The 16,900-nt window shown below is 34.2% G+C and overlaps 2 protein-coding genes across 4 annotated transcripts; both read left to right on the top strand.

Annotated features, from left to right (window-relative positions):
• Positions 1-98: 98 nt before the first annotated feature.
• LOC109806882 (ABC transporter B family member 19) lies at positions 99-12,957 on the top strand. The gene is made up of 9 exons (XM_020369417.3): positions 99-2,862; positions 2,963-3,017; positions 3,262-3,437; positions 5,200-5,364; positions 5,475-5,770; positions 6,286-6,602; positions 6,698-6,921; positions 9,939-11,858; positions 12,493-12,957. The coding sequence occupies exons 1-9, from the start codon at positions 1,873-1,875 to the stop codon at positions 12,838-12,840; spliced, it is 4,491 nt and encodes a 1,496-aa protein (XP_020225006.1). The 5' UTR covers positions 99-1,872; the 3' UTR covers positions 12,841-12,957.
• A 401-nt stretch (positions 12,958-13,358) lies between these two features.
• Positions 13,359-16,783, top strand: LOC109809311 (protein CORTICAL MICROTUBULE DISORDERING 1). Of its 3 annotated transcripts, none has more exons than XM_029273266.2 (5): positions 13,359-13,664; positions 14,066-14,723; positions 15,265-15,507; positions 15,710-15,801; positions 16,041-16,783. In XM_029273266.2, the coding sequence occupies exons 2-5, from the start codon at positions 14,076-14,078 to the stop codon at positions 16,651-16,653; spliced, it is 1,596 nt and encodes a 531-aa protein (XP_029129099.2). In that variant the 5' UTR covers positions 13,359-13,664; positions 14,066-14,075; the 3' UTR covers positions 16,654-16,783. The 3 variants fall into 3 exon arrangements, with proteins under 3 accessions (XP_029129099.2, XP_082930969.1, XP_082930968.1); XM_083074843.1 differs by having other exon boundaries at positions 14,063-14,723; XM_083074842.1 differs by having other exon boundaries at positions 13,994-14,723.
• Positions 16,784-16,900: the final 117 nt, after the last annotated feature.

Below are 16,900 nucleotides of genomic sequence, written 5' to 3'. Positions count from 1 at the left end.
AGTAAGTACATTTGGCTGTGGATCCATGTTCCCTTGTGATGCTGCATCCATTACTTATTAGTTGTTGCTCTGGTTCTTGCGAACATGGAACTGTCCGATATTGCAGTAATGAACAAGGAAGTACACTAATCGTATTTCATTTATTATATTCATTTTTGGATACTTAAAATCAGTTAGTTTCTTTCTTCTTTCCCCCCTTTAGTTTTGCTACCAAAACCTTGAACCAGTTTTAGTTTGGATGTTCTTGCACGAGATGGAGTGATATTTGCTTGTGGAACTCATCTCAGATAATGTTCGGCTCAAACTTGCTTTTTTAGTTTAGGTTGCCCCCACATGATTTCTGTTACATATACGACACTCGTTAATAATTATTACGATGATAATTGTGTAAAATAATGTTCCTTGGTATATGTTGTGAGGGATGATGAAAATGCAATGGTAGACGTCAAATCGTTGCCAATGGTATTTTTTTTTTATTAAACTCATTCTATTTATACAATAATTAAACTTGACCTCCAATAAGAATGGTATTTAGTTTCAGTTTTTATTTGACGTTAGTTTGTGGACAGTGTATATATGAACAAGATTATGCACTATCTAAACCAAATTATTCTGAGAATATGCCCAAAGCTTCAGGTTAAGAAGTTTGTATATATCTTTAAATTCCAGCTTCGTTACGAATGAATGTGCATGTATTGTTTTTGTTGTTCGTTAATACTATACCTAGTAATTAGAAATACATGTATTGTTTTTGTTGTTCGTTAATACTATAACTAGTAATTAGGAATAGGTTATTGGGAATTTATCAAATGCTTAACGACAAAGAAAGAAGTGTGAATGATCATGGTTCATAAGAAACGCAAGGACGCGACAGTCAGATCAGTTCAAAATGAATCATCGTTATTCACCACAAAAAAACCAATAGCCGGAACATTAGACGACACAATCTTTTATGATTAGATCATTTCTAGGAAGCCAGCCATTCTGTCAATTAACAACAAATGTAGATAACGATGTGGTTATTTGATTTTCTTGGATTAAACGTATTATATACTATTAGTTATGCATGCAGCAAAATAATGCACTTTGTGCAATGCCCTCGCTGTTCTACAGATTCCCCTCCGGACAGTACATTTTGTTCAAGTTAACTTTCACCGTGAAATTTGTTGGCATCGAATGAAACTTCCGATAAACTTACCGTCCTTTATGTCCTTGAGAAATACACTCCTTTGGAAGTTCCACCATAAGATTAAAGTCTTTTATGGTTAGTGCTTGTTTATTCCCTTTCTTTTTCTCCTGAAACAATCCCTTCAAACCTCTTGGTTAAGTCACTTCTTAATTACATGACACAACGTACCTATTACCTAGTCAAAGAGAGCAACAGATAATGAACTCAAGTCAAGAGATGATGACACAACATACCCTGCAGTCAGAATTTATGTCTACATGACAAATGGATTATCCTTGTAAGTTTTTGTTCTGATTAGGAGAGAGGAAGTTTGCGTTGACATTAAAATAAACACTCACACAAGTCACTTCAATCAAAACAACATTATGCCCCAAACAAAAACTGCTAAAATTGTCAACCCAGCATAACTAAGCTCAGCCGGCCACTTAGCCTTGCATGCCGTCCCATGCACAACAACAACATTGTGATCAATACCCTCTATATAGTATATATCATGTGTTGGTGTTTTGTTCAATCTGTGTTGTCTGTCTAAGCTTCACAACATGGGCGGAAGGAGCTAAGTTGCCTTACACACATTGTACCAATCTCCATGGACCACTAAAAAGTGGTACTCTTCTTGTTTTTCTTTTCCCCCATTTCATTGCTTCCACTAGTGCTTATTCTCATCAAAGATAGTTCAAGCCATGGCTGATTCTTCTTCCTTTGAGGGTGAATACCACTCAAGCCACCGGAGAAGACACTATCCAACACCAGTGAGTTACCTAAGTGTGTCTGGCTCTGGCTCCTTCATACCATCCAGCTCTCAAAGCAATCCTACTTCCATAACCCGAGGAGCTCGCCGCAACCGAGTTCCTGCCACACCTTTTGCCTCAGATGATGATCAGTCATGGAAAGAAGAGGTTTCATGGAAGTTTGAGGCCACAGGGTGGCGAGATTATAGCACAAGCTTTGGTTCTGCTGTGAGTCCTTGGCCAGCTAGCCCCCCTTCTGCTCACAGCCGTATATTTGGCCGATCAGCCAATGACTACTACCTTTCTAGGACAAGTAGGTTCAGGGGTCTCACAAACTCTTCTTATGAGCATTCTGGCCATGGTAGAGTTGAACTTCAAAGCTATGTTGCTAGGGATATGGACAATGAGTATAGTTACTTTGATCAGCATAGTCAGCCTCGTGGATTGCCAAAATTGGGGATCATCCAAGAGAGGAGGAATAGAAAAGATAAGACTAGTCCATTGGCTGATGAAGATGAGCTTAGCATGATAGATTATAGCATAACAGAAGATCATGCTATTTCACCTAGGAATGGTCATGGTCTTGAATTACCATATCTTAAACATGGTTATGTTGGTCATGAACTACCATCACATGGTAGCCAAGTTTATGAAAGTGGTGGGGGCTTTAGTCACCATTACAATGAGAAGTTTTCAGGATATGATGAAGAGGGTGAGGAGGATATGGATGAGGAAGATGCAAAGCCTCCAAAGACAGTTGGGTTGTTCAGCTTGTTTAAGTACTCAACAACGTGGGATTGGTTGCTTGTGTTTGTGGGGTGTATAGGGGCTCTCATAAATGGAGGATCACTTCCTTGGTACTCTTATCTTTTCGGAGACTTGGTCAACAAGATTTCAGAAGCAGACAGTGACAAGAAACAGATGATGAAGGATGTAGAGAAGGTACTTATTCTTTCTTTCTTACCCCTTTTATTTCTTGTTCTAATGTTTGCATATAAAGTGGAGTTTAAGTTCATTTTCATTGTATTATTGTGATTTTCAGATATGCTTATTTATGGCTGGGCTTGCTGCTGTTGTGGTACTTGGAGCATATTTGCGTAAGGAAATTAAATGTTTGTTTTCTCCATAATTACTTATAAGAAAAGAAGAAAAATGAAATAAGATTTTCTGAGATAAAATTAACTTATCATATGAAAAATTTATTTAATTTTTTTTCTTATCTTCTTCTAGTTCTTATAGTGAAATTTATAAACACGTCTTTGACATTAGTCATGTTTAATTTCTACTTTCTTATGATTTAGATGTGTTACAATAATTTTTGTTGATGATTGAAATTGGCAGAGATCACTTGTTGGAGGTTAGTGGGGGAGCGATCTGCTCAAAGAATCAGAACTGAGTATCTAAGAGCGGTTCTTCGACAGGACATTACTTTCTTTGATACAGATATCAACACCGGTGATATCATGCATGGAATTGCTAGTGATGTTGCTCAAATTCAAGAAGTTATGGGAGAGAAGGTTAATTCTTGTTTCTCCAATTCTACTCATAAACTACTTGTTAGTTACTCTGGATTAATTTAAGATGATTAAAATACTTTTTTAATTCCCATAATTATACTTTACATGTTAGTCTCTTTATATTTAACTTTTTCTAATTTTCTATAATTTAAAATAGATCTTTTTAATTTTTATATTTGTAATTTTTTAATCATTTTAATCTTTATTGTTATTTTTTTTTTGTAAAATTATCTGTTTTGTATTAATGTAATAGATGTCTTTAATTTATGATGGTAAAAAATGTCTCAACAATAGATGTTATACGTAAGTATATAAAAAAATACAAAGCGTTGAAAAATTTAATTTAAAATACCTCTAGCAAATTAAATATAATATCAGACATATAAAGTTGAATTAATATTTTTATTAAAAAAATTAAACACAATTAAAAAATTACAATATAATAATTAAAAATATCTATCTTAAACTAAAAAAAGGTGAAAAAGATAATTATAATAACTAAAAATGTTCATTTTAAATAATAAGAATTAAATGGTAAAGTAAGTAAAATAAAAAAAATAAAATATTTTAACCTTAACAAATTGCTTTTACTTTTAATACAAATGTAGTCTGGTCCGACTAATGTGGACATGTTTTCAATTAAAAATAATAATACTTAATATTGATGAAAAACACTATATATGTATTAAAGTTCATTTTTATTGGTAAAAAATAATTTCACATGTTTTTGCCTTTATCCGTTTTTATTATTAATATTTCTCGATGTTCAGCCGGCATTGACAGATTCCACTGTCTGTCGAGGGTGTACAATGTATCAGATAAATTACTCTGTCGGTCCCCATCTGTTTTCACATGAAGATGATTTGAGATGATTGAGATTTTTTTAATTACCAAAAAAGTGGAAATTATCAGGTAAAATATGGATTTTTAAATTTTAATATTTCTATTTTTTCTGTTTTTTGAAATTTAAAAACATGCATACAATGTATAAGATATTTAGTAATATTAAATATAAGTAGAAATTTTTAAATAAAAATAATTTATAATATTTCGATGATTTTTTTTATAATGAATCTCCTTAATTTAAAAGTTTACTGATGGATCCTTAAACTTCTAAATTTTTTCTAATATGTTTCTTCTTTCTATCAGCAACAAGACTCCATTAATCAATTAATAAATTTTTGAAAACTCAAACCGGGTTTAGAAATTTATAAAATTGTGTTACCTATCAAAAAAGTTCGTATAATTTATGGGAGGTTTTAAAAAATCCCAAAAGTTGTAAACCAATCCCAATAACTGGTGGCCAGACGGGGACTTGTTTACGAGTTTTAAAAGTCTTAGCCATTGAATTATAAACTTTTAAACCGTAAGAGCTTATTTAAATAATTAATAAAGCACTCTAAAAAAATTAACAAAACGGTAAAGACACACATAGTAATTAAATAACAGAATAATACATCATTTTGAATAACTATCCAACTTTGTTTCCCTTTCTTTTCAATGTGTTTGAACAACATCCCTACTCATTTTCCCCTAATTTAAGCATGATAATTGTCATCGCAATTTTCAGTTCATGTGTATCTACTACCATATTTTTAGTGACAGCAATCACCGATCATGTGTAAATACTGTATGCTTGAAAGTTGAAACTCCATTGATACAATTAGTTTCATATGATATGAATGCTAACAAGTTCTTTGCTCCAAATTTGGTTGACACTAATCCTTACATGCATTTTTTTTCTTCCTTTCTGGTAATGCAGATGGCCCACTTCATTCATCATATATTTACATTCATATGTGGGTACGCAGTTGGGTTTAAAAGATCATGGAAAGTCTCCATTGTGGTATTCTCAGTCACACCATTGACAATGTTCTGTGGCATGGCTTACAAAGCACTTTATGGTGGTCTAACAGCAAAAGAGGAAGTAAGATAAAAAAATACAAGCACTTAAGTATATCACATATTAAATTACTTTGATGTTTCTTTTATGTCTGACCATTTTGTTGATTCCATTTTTATTTATTTTGGCTAAAGGCTTCTTATAGGAAAGCTGGTAGCATTGCGGAGCAAGCCATCAGTTCAATTAGGACAGTGTTTTCATTTGTTGCAGAAAGCCAATTGGCTGGAAAATATGCTGAACTGCTGCAAAAATCAGCTCCAATAGGGGCAAAAGTTGGTTTTGCTAAAGGCATAGGCATGGGTGTTATCTACTTAATAACCTATTCAACATGGGCATTGGCTTTCTGGTATGGCTCTATATTAATTGCCAAGAATGAACTTGATGGAGGTTCAGCTATTGCTTGTTTCTTTGGTGTCAATGTTGGGGGAAGGTGTGGTTTATTCTCTCTTAACTCTGTTTAATATACTTTATTTGGAAACCAAGAAATTTAACTACACTTTTTAGGTGGATTTTAAGGTGAAGGCCAAAAAAGTCCCTCACCCATGTAAGATTACTTTTAACCATTAGATATATTATTAAAATAAATGGACAATTATGATACACAGAAGAATGATACAATTTCAACAATCTATTTATTTTAATAATGTATTTAATGGTTAAAAATAACCCCCACATAGGTGATACAAAGAAATGATTCTTCAGGTAGTTTGTTACTACATGGACTTTCTTTGTTTAACTAAAAACTGAGTAAATAATGTGTGCATCACAATGTAGAGAGATTTTATCGTGTCATCTAACTACAAATGTCTTGTATGGTAAATTTATAGACTTTTGTGATGATTACCTTAAAAGTAATAACAACGATGATTTTTAATTAGTTAAAGGTTACACCGTCATTGTATAGAAATTAAACTCCGTTTATTTAGTTATTTTTTCAATTAACAGAGGCTTGGCACTGGCACTTTCATATTTTGCACAATTTGCACAAGGGACTGTTGCAGCAAGCCGTGTATTCTTTATTATAGAGAGAATCCCTGAGATTGATTCCTATAGCCCTGAGGGTAGGAAGCTTTCTTCTGTTCGTGGAAGGATTGAGTTAAAAAGTGTTAGTTTTGCATATCCATCTCGTCCTGATTCTCCGATACTTCATTCCCTTAATTTGGTATTACCATCTTCAAAAACCGTGGCATTGGTTGGTGCCAGTGGAGGGGGAAAGTCCACTATCTTTGCTCTCATAGAGAGGTTTTATGACCCTATTGAAGGTAAAAAGAACTATCGGTGATTTGCAAAAGATCTTGTGAAAGCTCAGAAAATTTAATTATATTCCTAACTTTGTTGAGTTTCAATATCTTTGCAGGGATTATTACCTTGGATGGTCATGATTTGAGGACATTGCAAGTAAAGTGGCTCCGTGATCAGATTGGGATGGTTGGTCAAGAGCCAGTTCTCTTTGCCACATCTATACTGGAAAATGTGATGATGGGGAAAGATAATGCCACCAAGGAAGAGGCAATTGCTGCTTGTGCTGCTGCCGATGCTCATAGCTTCATCTCTAACCTACCACTAAGCTATGACACTCAGGTGTAGTAACCAAAGACATTGATATTTCCACTTTTCTAGATTAATATATATTCAACAAAACTAAGGTTGCAAAGTTGTTATTATGCAATATTTCCTGCCTATCTATCTAAATATAAAACTGTTGATTACAGAACATGAAAAACAAAGGTATATGACTAAATAAAATATAGAGGTTTAGATTAAAAAATCTGCAGCATAATACATAAAAGGGACAAAAATTAATATGATATATTTGAGTTATGGACTCAGTTTTGCACACATTGAAAGTGTTTACAACAAGTGCTTAAATATTAAAATCGACTAACTCTTGATCAAATAAAACAAACAACAAAACATGACTAAGCTAACAAGCAAACATCACTTGTCTGTACAACTTACTTTTTTTTTTTTTGAACATAAGCAACCTTTAACTAAACTTACAAGCAAAATAGAAAATTACGAATACTTTTAAAATATTTAATTATGATAGTGGAAAAATCTCAACTATCAATACTCCTCCTTGAGATTTTTCTTCATCACTTCAAGCTTTGATCTTTATCATTCTTTACACTACTTTGTTGGATCTCCTTCAAGTAGATGAGCATCAACATATTTAACATCTCTGAGCTTAACATTAATTTTCTCACTTGAAATAAGAATCCTTGCAATTTCCTTAATCCACTATGCATCTTGAATTTTTTTTTTCATGAGAGTTGGAGCAACATTATCAACATTGTTCTTCTTCACAAAACTTGATGTTGAATTGATAAGAAGAAGTACAATAATTTCAACTATATTTTACCAATCAAAAACTTTATCTCCTTCCATAACCATGATTGTTATAACTTTCATGATCCACAAAAAAGGATTCTCCATAAATCCCAAAAGATTTAAAACCCTTTCTTCTCTTCAAGTGTGTTGTGCCCAAAGGTGGACATCAGTAGCTTCTACTGTGAACACATTTGATTCATATTTTAAAACCTGAAATGCCTCCTCAAGTGACCCATTTTTCAAATCTTCATATTTCTTTAAAATAGCATGCGTGACTTTTTCCTTTCATTCTACTGGAAAACTTATATCTCCCATTTTAATAGTCAAAAACTCACAATCGGACGGGGCAAAAATGGTGCATCCCATATTTTTAAAACACAAAGAATAATTATTTTCAAGCACTTGTCCCACACTCAAAAGGTTTTGATTTATTGTAGGTACAAATAAAACATCTAAAATATATTTGATACCTGAAGGAGTTTCATTAGCAACAACTCCTTTACTTTTGACATCAATATTTCTCCATTGCCTATGGTGACTTTGGAGGTTTTGGACTGATTTAATTCCTTGAGAATTGTAGCATCATGAGTCATATGATTTGTGCATCCACTGTCTATGAACCATGTTTCTTTACTTTTGCTCGTTGAATAACATGTAGTAATAAATAAATGTTCCTTATGTTGCTCTTTATGCTTTGCAATTTGGGCTTAATGTTCCTATAGGTTTATTTTATTTTTACAAATCTTCTCCACATGATCAAACTGATTGCAGGTCTTACATTTAATGTTTGGCCTAAACAAACAAAAAAAATTCAGTATGGTTGTTCTTCTTGTAATGACAACACGATGAAAACTTATTTTTCTAACCTTTTCCTTTGTTGTTGTTTTCTTCCTATTTTTTTTTCTCTTGTGTATACCACAAAAGCACCTTTAATATTTCTTCCATCCTTAAGATCTTCTTTGTTTAGTGGCTTGCAAAGCATTCACAAGTTTTGTAATTGATATTTGAGAAAAATCTTTATTTTCTTCTAAAAAGGAGATTTTTATTCGAACCTCTCTGGAAGACATACTAGGATTTTCTCCATAGCACATTGATCACTAAGTTTTCATCAAGTAATCTAATTTGGGTAACAACCTTCAAAATTCTGTTAGTAAAATCGCTGACATATTCAATTTTTTTCATCTTTATTGCTTCAAACTCTCTCCTTAGGTTCAACACTTGCATTCTTTTTGTTCTTTGATTCCCTTGGAACTCCTCCTGTAGCTTATCCCATGCCTCTTTTTCAATTTCCAGAGTCAAAATTTTGATAAATACATCATCATGTAGTACTGTTTATATAATGGCAAGAACTCTTATTTCTTTTGGCACTTCATCATTGTGACTTCTCATTTGAGTTACTATTGGGTTTTCTAGTAATGGAGGTGAATTACTTCCATTTTTCATTATAACCCAGAAACTTTGAGCTGTGAGATAAGTCCCCATGTTTTCATCCCATAAGTGATAGTTTTTACCTGCAAATATAGGAGGTGGAGATGAAGAATTACTGTCGGAAATCATTTTTGTGTTTGAAGATTTTTTTGTATGGTTGTTTTTTGTTGTTTTTTTTTCTGTCTCTCTCTCTCTCTCACACACACACACACACAAGTGCTTAATGATCAATGAAGTTCTTGATACCATGTCAAAAACAGAACATAAAAAATAGAGATGTATGACTAAACAAAATATAGAAGTTCAAATTTAAAAATTTTCAACATAACACATGAAAAGGGACAAAAACTGATATGATATATTTGAGTCATGAATTCAGTTTTACACACATTGAAAGTGTTTAAATATTAAAACTGACTAACACCTAATTGAGTAAAACAAACACTAAAATATAACTAAGCTAACAAGTACACATCATTTTGTTGAACAACTTACTTTTTTTTTTTAATATAAGCAACCTTTAACCAAACTTATAAGCAAAACAAAAAACTATAGAGACTTTTAAATATTTAATTATGACAATGGAAAAATCTCAACTATCAACAAAAACATGTTTGGATACAAGCCTAGAAGGGCTTTTAAGAACTTCTATACTAAAAATATTTATTTTCAATTGAGAAGCTCTCAAAAGTCTTTCTAGACTATGTAAACAAGCTCATAGCCATAGAAGATTAGAGATAGATATATATGTAGTATTCAAAGGACATACACAAGATAGACAAATTTGCTAAAGAAGTTATGGTATGACTCTTACCTAGAAAGTAATATTTAATCTGCAGGTGGGAGATAGGGGTACAAAACTCTCAGGAGGTCAAAAGCAGAGAATTGCATTGGCTCGAGCAATGATCAAAGATCCTAAAATCCTTCTTCTAGACGAACCTACAAGTGCTCTTGATGCTGAGTCAGAGTCTGCGGTCCAACGGGCCATTGACAAGATATCTGCAGGCCGAACAACCATTGTGATTGCTCATAGGATAGCAACAGTGAAGAATGCTCATGGCATTGTGGTTCTTGAACATGGTTCTGTCACTGAGATCGGTGACCATCGCCAGCTTATGGCGAAAGCAGGAGCATACTACAACCTTGTCAAGCTTGCTACCGAAGCCATTTCAAAACCTCTAGCTATAGAAAATGGCATGCAAAATCCCAATGATTTATCCATATATGATAGATCAATTGCTGGTTTATCAGGATCAAGATATGTAGCTGATATCCCAAGGACTAAAGACTTACTGGAGGAGGAGAAACAAAAAGACATGGAAGATAAGCAAGACAAAATGGCAAGAAAATACAGAATTTCTGAAGTATGGAAATTGCAAATGCCTGAGCTTGTGATGCTTTTTTCAGGACTTATTCTGGGAATGTTTGCTGGTGCTATCCTGTCCCTTTTCCCATTGGTTCTGGGCATATCATTGGGAGTATATTTTGGCGACAGTGATAAGATGAAAAAAGATGTTGCACACCTTTGTTTAGTACTTGTTGGCCTTGGATTTTGTTGTATACTCTCCATGACAGGACAACAAGGTTTGTGTGGTTGGGCTGGATCAAAGCTGACACAAAGGGTTAGAGACCTCTTGTTTCAATCCATATTGAAACAAGAACCTGGGTGGTTTGACTTTGATGAAAACTCCACAGGAGTGTTGGTGTCAAGGCTCTCATTAGACTGTGTTAGTTTTCGTTCGGTGCTTGGTGACAGATTCTCAGTCCTTCTTATGGGGCTGAGTTCAGCTGCTGTTGGTCTTGGTGTGTCCTTTTTCTTCAATTGGAGACTAACCCTTGTGGCCGCTGCTGTAACTCCTTTCACACTTGGTGCAAGCTACATAAGCTTGATCATAAACATTGGACCACGAGTGGATAACGACTCTTATGGCAAAGCTAGTAACATTGCTTCTGGTGCAGTTTCAAACATAAGGACGGTTACTACATTTTCTGCCCAGGAACAGATAGTTAAGTCCTTTGATAGAGCCCTGTCAGAACCTAGGAGGAAGTCATTAAGAAGTTCACAAGTTCAAGGTTTCGTATTTGGGTTATTTCAAGGTGCCATGTATGGAGCATACACCTTAACTCTGTTGTTTGGTGCATTTCTTGTAGAACATGACAAGGCAAAACTTGGAGACGTGTTCAAGATTTTTCTCATTCTTGTTTTGAGCTCATTTTCTGTAGGACAACTAGCTGGTTTGGCACCAGATACTTCTATGGCGGCTACAGCAATTCCTGCAGTTCAAGATATCATAAAACGTAAGCCACTGATTGACAATGATAGAACAGAAGGATGGAAGGTAGAGGGATCAAAGCCGTTCAACATTGAATTCAAGATGGTCACATTTGCATACCCTTCTAGGCCAGAGGTGACTGTTTTGAGGGATTTCTGTTTAAAGGTCAAAGGTGGAAGCACAGTGGCTTTGGTGGGACCAAGTGGATCAGGGAAGTCAACAGTCATATGGTTGACACAGAGGTTCTATGATCCAGATCAAGGAAAGGTGATGATGAGTGGGATAGATTTGAGGGAGCTTGATGTGAAGTGGTTGAGGAGGCAAATGGCTTTGGTGGGTCAAGAACCTGCATTGTTTGCTGGGAGCATAAGGGACAATATTGCATTTGGGGACCCAAATGCTTCATGGGCTGAAATTGAAGAGGCTGCAAAGGAGGCTTACATCCACAAGTTCATCAGTGGCCTTCCTCAAGGTTATGAAACGCAGGTAATAATTCTATGGAGAGGTAACGTTATTTACAACTAGTAAAAATTTATTGAAAATTATAAAATTATGAGCAAAGATCATTAAAATTAAATAAGTAAGACCTAGAAAATTTTATGATTTTGAATAAATTTCAGTCAATAACAAATAATATGTTTTTAAAAGTGTGTTGCTAACATTTAGGATTTGTTAAGGTAAATTTCTTTATAAGTACTAGTAGAGCAAAATATGAAGGAAAAATTAAATAAGTTTTCCCATAAATTAAAATTAATTTATGTATAAACTAATTTGTAGAAGTTCTCTCTTATTAGCCTTTTCAAAATCTCATTTTTAACTCATGCTATCATGAATAAACTAGTTTTAGTTTATAGTGAAGCTTAATTTGATTTTTCTCTTCTAGAAGTGCTTCTGGTGAATGTTATCCAAACAGACTCTAGTCTAAATCATAACCTGCTATGATACATCACTTTTTACCCAAGTTTTATTCATTACGTACTTATTGAATTGTATTAGTAGCTTTACTATAAATCATTAGTTCATAACTAACTTATGCTGCAGCACTTTTTTACATGATTTTTTTAGCACCCTTTTCTATTAAAAAAGCATATGATTTATTTTCTCATTTTCTCTATACTAGGTTGGTGAAAGCGGGGTCCAGTTATCAGGTGGCCAGAAACAAAGAATTGCTATAGCAAGGGCCATATTGAAGAAATCAAGAGTGCTTTTACTTGATGAAGCAAGCAGTGCCTTGGACTTGGAGTCAGAGAAGCACATCCAAGAGGCCCTTAAGAAGGTTACCAAAGAGGCAACAACCATAATAGTTGCTCACCGTCTTTCCACAATCAGAGAAGCTGACAAGATCGCAGTTATGAGAGATGGGGAAGTGGTGGAGTATGGGAGCCATGATACTCTCATGGCTTCAACTCAAAATGGCTTGTATGCTAGCCTAGTTCGAGCTGAGACTGAAGCCAATGCCTTTTCTTAATCCTAATGATCATTAGCCTGTAACATTGTTGTGAACATAGCAATTCTGATACAGCACAATGGCCCATTGGTTAAATCAATTGGAGAAAAATAGAAAAGAAAGAACACACTTTAATTTGTTTGGGCTGTTTTGAAGAGTGGATCATACAAATTACAACATGTGATTCTATCTTTTGGGTCATCTTTCTTTTCTTTTTCAAATAAAAACAAATTGTATTATTTATGTGCCACTTGATTATGTAAATTTCTAAAGGAAATACTAAACGTCATAATTTACTTTCTTTTATAAGACCTTTTCTTGTTTATGGTAGAAGAATGACTATGCATATGCATGCTCAATGGAAGGGGATAATAATGAAGTTAGGCCATGCAATAAATAGCCATGAGCGTATCCTTAACTCTTTCAGTGGGTACATTGCCTCTAACTAAAAACGACATGTGACCAGAATGAGCCCCACCAACATCAAGTAGTCTATAATATCCATTAAATTGCTAGCCAGGTTAGCAGGCATAATTCTTTGGTAAAGTGGCCGATTTATTATTTCATGTCTCACAAAAAGTGCTTCATATTTCCCACGCGCAAGTGTGTTGTTGTTCCATGGTTTTCAAGCCAAGAGAGTTTGATGCTAACGTGCCTGCAATAAAAGATATTTACATAATCTTGGTTAAGCCACTGGAAAAGCAATCAGAAGCATCTGTTTTAGAAGCCTACTAGTTATCGTTTGTCCTTTCTGGGTGTGCAGAAGTTCTTACAACCCTTTCACAAACCAGGCCTCTTTGATTTTTCTCTTGCACACTTCTCTTGGCACTTCTACTCTGACTTAGGTAACATAATAATTATATATACATATACACATACGTTTGTACATGTTCACATGCAAACACATATTTATCTATATATTAAAATCTTTTTCCAATGTTTTGCTGCTAACTTTATTTTATAATTTTCTTGTTTTGAATATCACACATGATAAGATTGGCAATTTCAGTTTGCTACATCTTTGCAACATTATTTGGACATTTAATGGAATTAGAAAACTAAAATAGGTTGGTTTCCACCTTAAATAGTCTTAGAACCTATATAAAAAATGAGTCTATTTGCACAGAATTACAGAACTACCTACCAAAATGTATTAATTTTATTTGATTTGCAGTTCCTTATCTAATACATTTGACATGCAATTTTGTTGACTCCGTGAACAATACAATACACAAAAAAAAAGAAGGTGAAGAGGCATGGCATCCCTCATTCCTGGAGTTCTACTGAAGCTTCTCCAAAGTATGGATTCTGATATGAAAGTTCATGGGGAATATAGATCAGTCCTTCTGCAGGTGATTAGCATTGTGCCTGCAATGACTGGGTCTGAATTATGGCCTAACCAAGGTTTCTTCTTGAAAGTCTCTGACTCTTCTCATTCAACTTTTGTCTCACTCTCAAAGGAAGACAATGAGCTTATCTTGAATAACAAGTTGCAGCTTGGTCAATTCTTTTATGTGGACAGGATAGAGGCTGGAACACCAGTCCCTATTCTTGTTGATGTTAGACCAGTACCTGGCCGGCACCCTTTTGTTGGAAATCCAAAGGATTTAATGCAAATGTTGGAGCCATCAGAGGGTCCAGTTCAATCTGATGATAACCATAGAGTTAATGGTTCAAAATCCATGAATTCAACAAAAACCAAAGAGGGAAGAAGTCCAAGGCAGAAGATTGTTATTAAAGAGGAAAAAGCTGCTGTTTCATCCAGGTACATGCGGGGAGTTAGAAGTCCTAAGTCAAATGTGAATGTGCAAGATACTGATGAAGAAAGAAAAGGAAATGATTTTGAGAGTGGTGTTGAATGTAAGAAGGTGGGATCTGCAAAAATAAAACTGCAAAAATTACAGGTCAGCTATGATTCTTATCTTGGATTTGCATTTTTTAAGGCTTATGGTTTCAGAGCCTGGCCTTTATATAGTTATAGTATGGTCAGGATCTGAAAGCAGAATTGGAACAACTAAAACTGGTCCCTATAATGAAAATAATAAAGAATTTAAATGAAGAGAATAACAGGTGATTTTTGGATATAACCAGTTGAATAATTTATTTAACAGAATTAAATTAATTTAACCAATAACTTACCTATCACTAGCCATTTAACCACCTATGACTAGTTGCAACAGTGTCATAAACCCCTTGCTCTTTATAAGCAGACTGCTAGTTAAATAAGTTTGATATTTGGTTAAAGGGAATATTCATTTAGACAAAAATGTAGTGTCCTAACAAACATAAGAATGAGGACAGAAAGTGTTATTCCACGATCTTTTTCTGCACTGTAACTGAAATGTTTCAACTGCATTAATCAAGTTTAGTGCTGAATTGTATACTATGCTAAATAGGTAATAATGAAAATTAAGATATTGGTAATGACTGGTTTTGGCATCACAGTTACTTTCAGTGTCCACAACTCGTAGTCTATTACTTGAAACACCTTCACCAAAGCAAAGGGTTGCTCAATCTAACATTCAAGAGGCTGTCATGTCACCTTCTAAGCGCATATCTACAAAACGAAATTCTACAAAACACGAAACTACGAACATGAATGTTTTGTCCAGCAGTGAAGATAAAAGTTATATCACAGAGGCAATTCCATGGTCCTCTTTACCAGCCAACCTTCTAAGGCCTGGAAAGGTGCATTGCAATTTCTCTCCCTTCTTCAGAGTAATCTTTTTCTATTTTAAATATTATTATCACTATGCCAACTCACATTCAAATATTGAACAAGTTAAATCAAATGTCATCTCGTCTGTCTTATATGTTTAGTAAAGCAATGCTGTCTCAGCAGTTGCATGAATTTTTGTTGACAATCATGCAAATTTCCACATTTTACTAGGAATTGCTTAGAAGGAAACATCTAGCCTCGCTGGTTGTTTTAGAAGCTCAAAAAGAAGTTACTGCTACTGCAATCCTTGTCAAGTTCCTAAGGTATATTAAACTTATGGTCTTAATATTGTCACATTCCGTACTTAAAATTTAGCTACTTATGGAATTAAAAAGGACAAAAAAAAAATGTTTGCTATATTTACTGCCATTATAAAGGTTTTAGACTTATGCTGAGTGTGCCAACATTTATAGAGATTAAAATAATAAATGGTGTCCCATATACAAGGATCAGATTTTTGCCACTTAAATAATCCATTTATTTGCCTCTCTTTCTTTTCCAGTATGTTTGGCAACATCTGCTGTTCGGCTGCATCAGAGAACCCCCATATCACACTGAACAAGTTTTTTTCCTTCCAAGAACTCGTGAACCAGTCAAATGGTACAAGTACAACCCCACAATCACTTCAGCTACATAAAACTTCTTCTCCTGCAGAAATGGGCAAATCTGAGAAGAAATCAGTTCTAATGGCTGGTAAAAGTTCATCAAAGTCTCCAAAATACTCACCTGAATTATCCATTAATGAGAAACAAGAATGGACCAAAGGAAATTGTCTAGAAGAGATAAATCAGCTGAGAGAAGTTCTTTTGATTGAAACAAGATCATGGTTTCTGAAATACTTGGAAAAGACATTGGACATGTGGCTTTCAACAAGCTCCCAACAGAAGAGGGGAAAGATGAGTAAGGACACTGTAGGGAAACAAATGGAACATGCCAATCATATAGCTCTCACGTTGTCACACCTTAAGCAAGCAAATGAATGGTTGGAAAAGCTGAGAAGCACTTTAGAGCATGAAGAGCTGGTGGAAACTGTTGACAGATTGAAACAAAAAGTTTATTCTTGTTTGCTCCTACATGTTGACTCTGCTGCATTTGCTTTGGAAAACCGTGCTTGATTCTAGGATAATGACATGTTTTCAAGCAATATATTCTATTTAATGATATTTGTAAGTTAAATTATCTTATTTGGTTGATGGAAGCTGTTTTTCAAAATTTAATATGATATGATATCATATATGTATACTATTTGTGACAACAAGAAAAGGACTGGTGAAGTTAATAATATTAATTTGCTTTATAATGACAACAATGAACAACCGTTGAAGGCGTTCAAATTAAATCTAGTTGTTATGTGGTTTTCTG

Source organism: Cajanus cajan, chromosome 5 (assembly GCF_000230855.2).
Source record: "Cajanus cajan strain Asha chromosome 5, NIPB_CcT2T_4, whole genome shotgun sequence".
Taxonomy (NCBI): Eukaryota; Viridiplantae; Streptophyta; class Magnoliopsida; order Fabales; family Fabaceae; genus Cajanus; species Cajanus cajan.
This window is presented reverse-complemented; position numbering and strand designations above follow the sequence as displayed.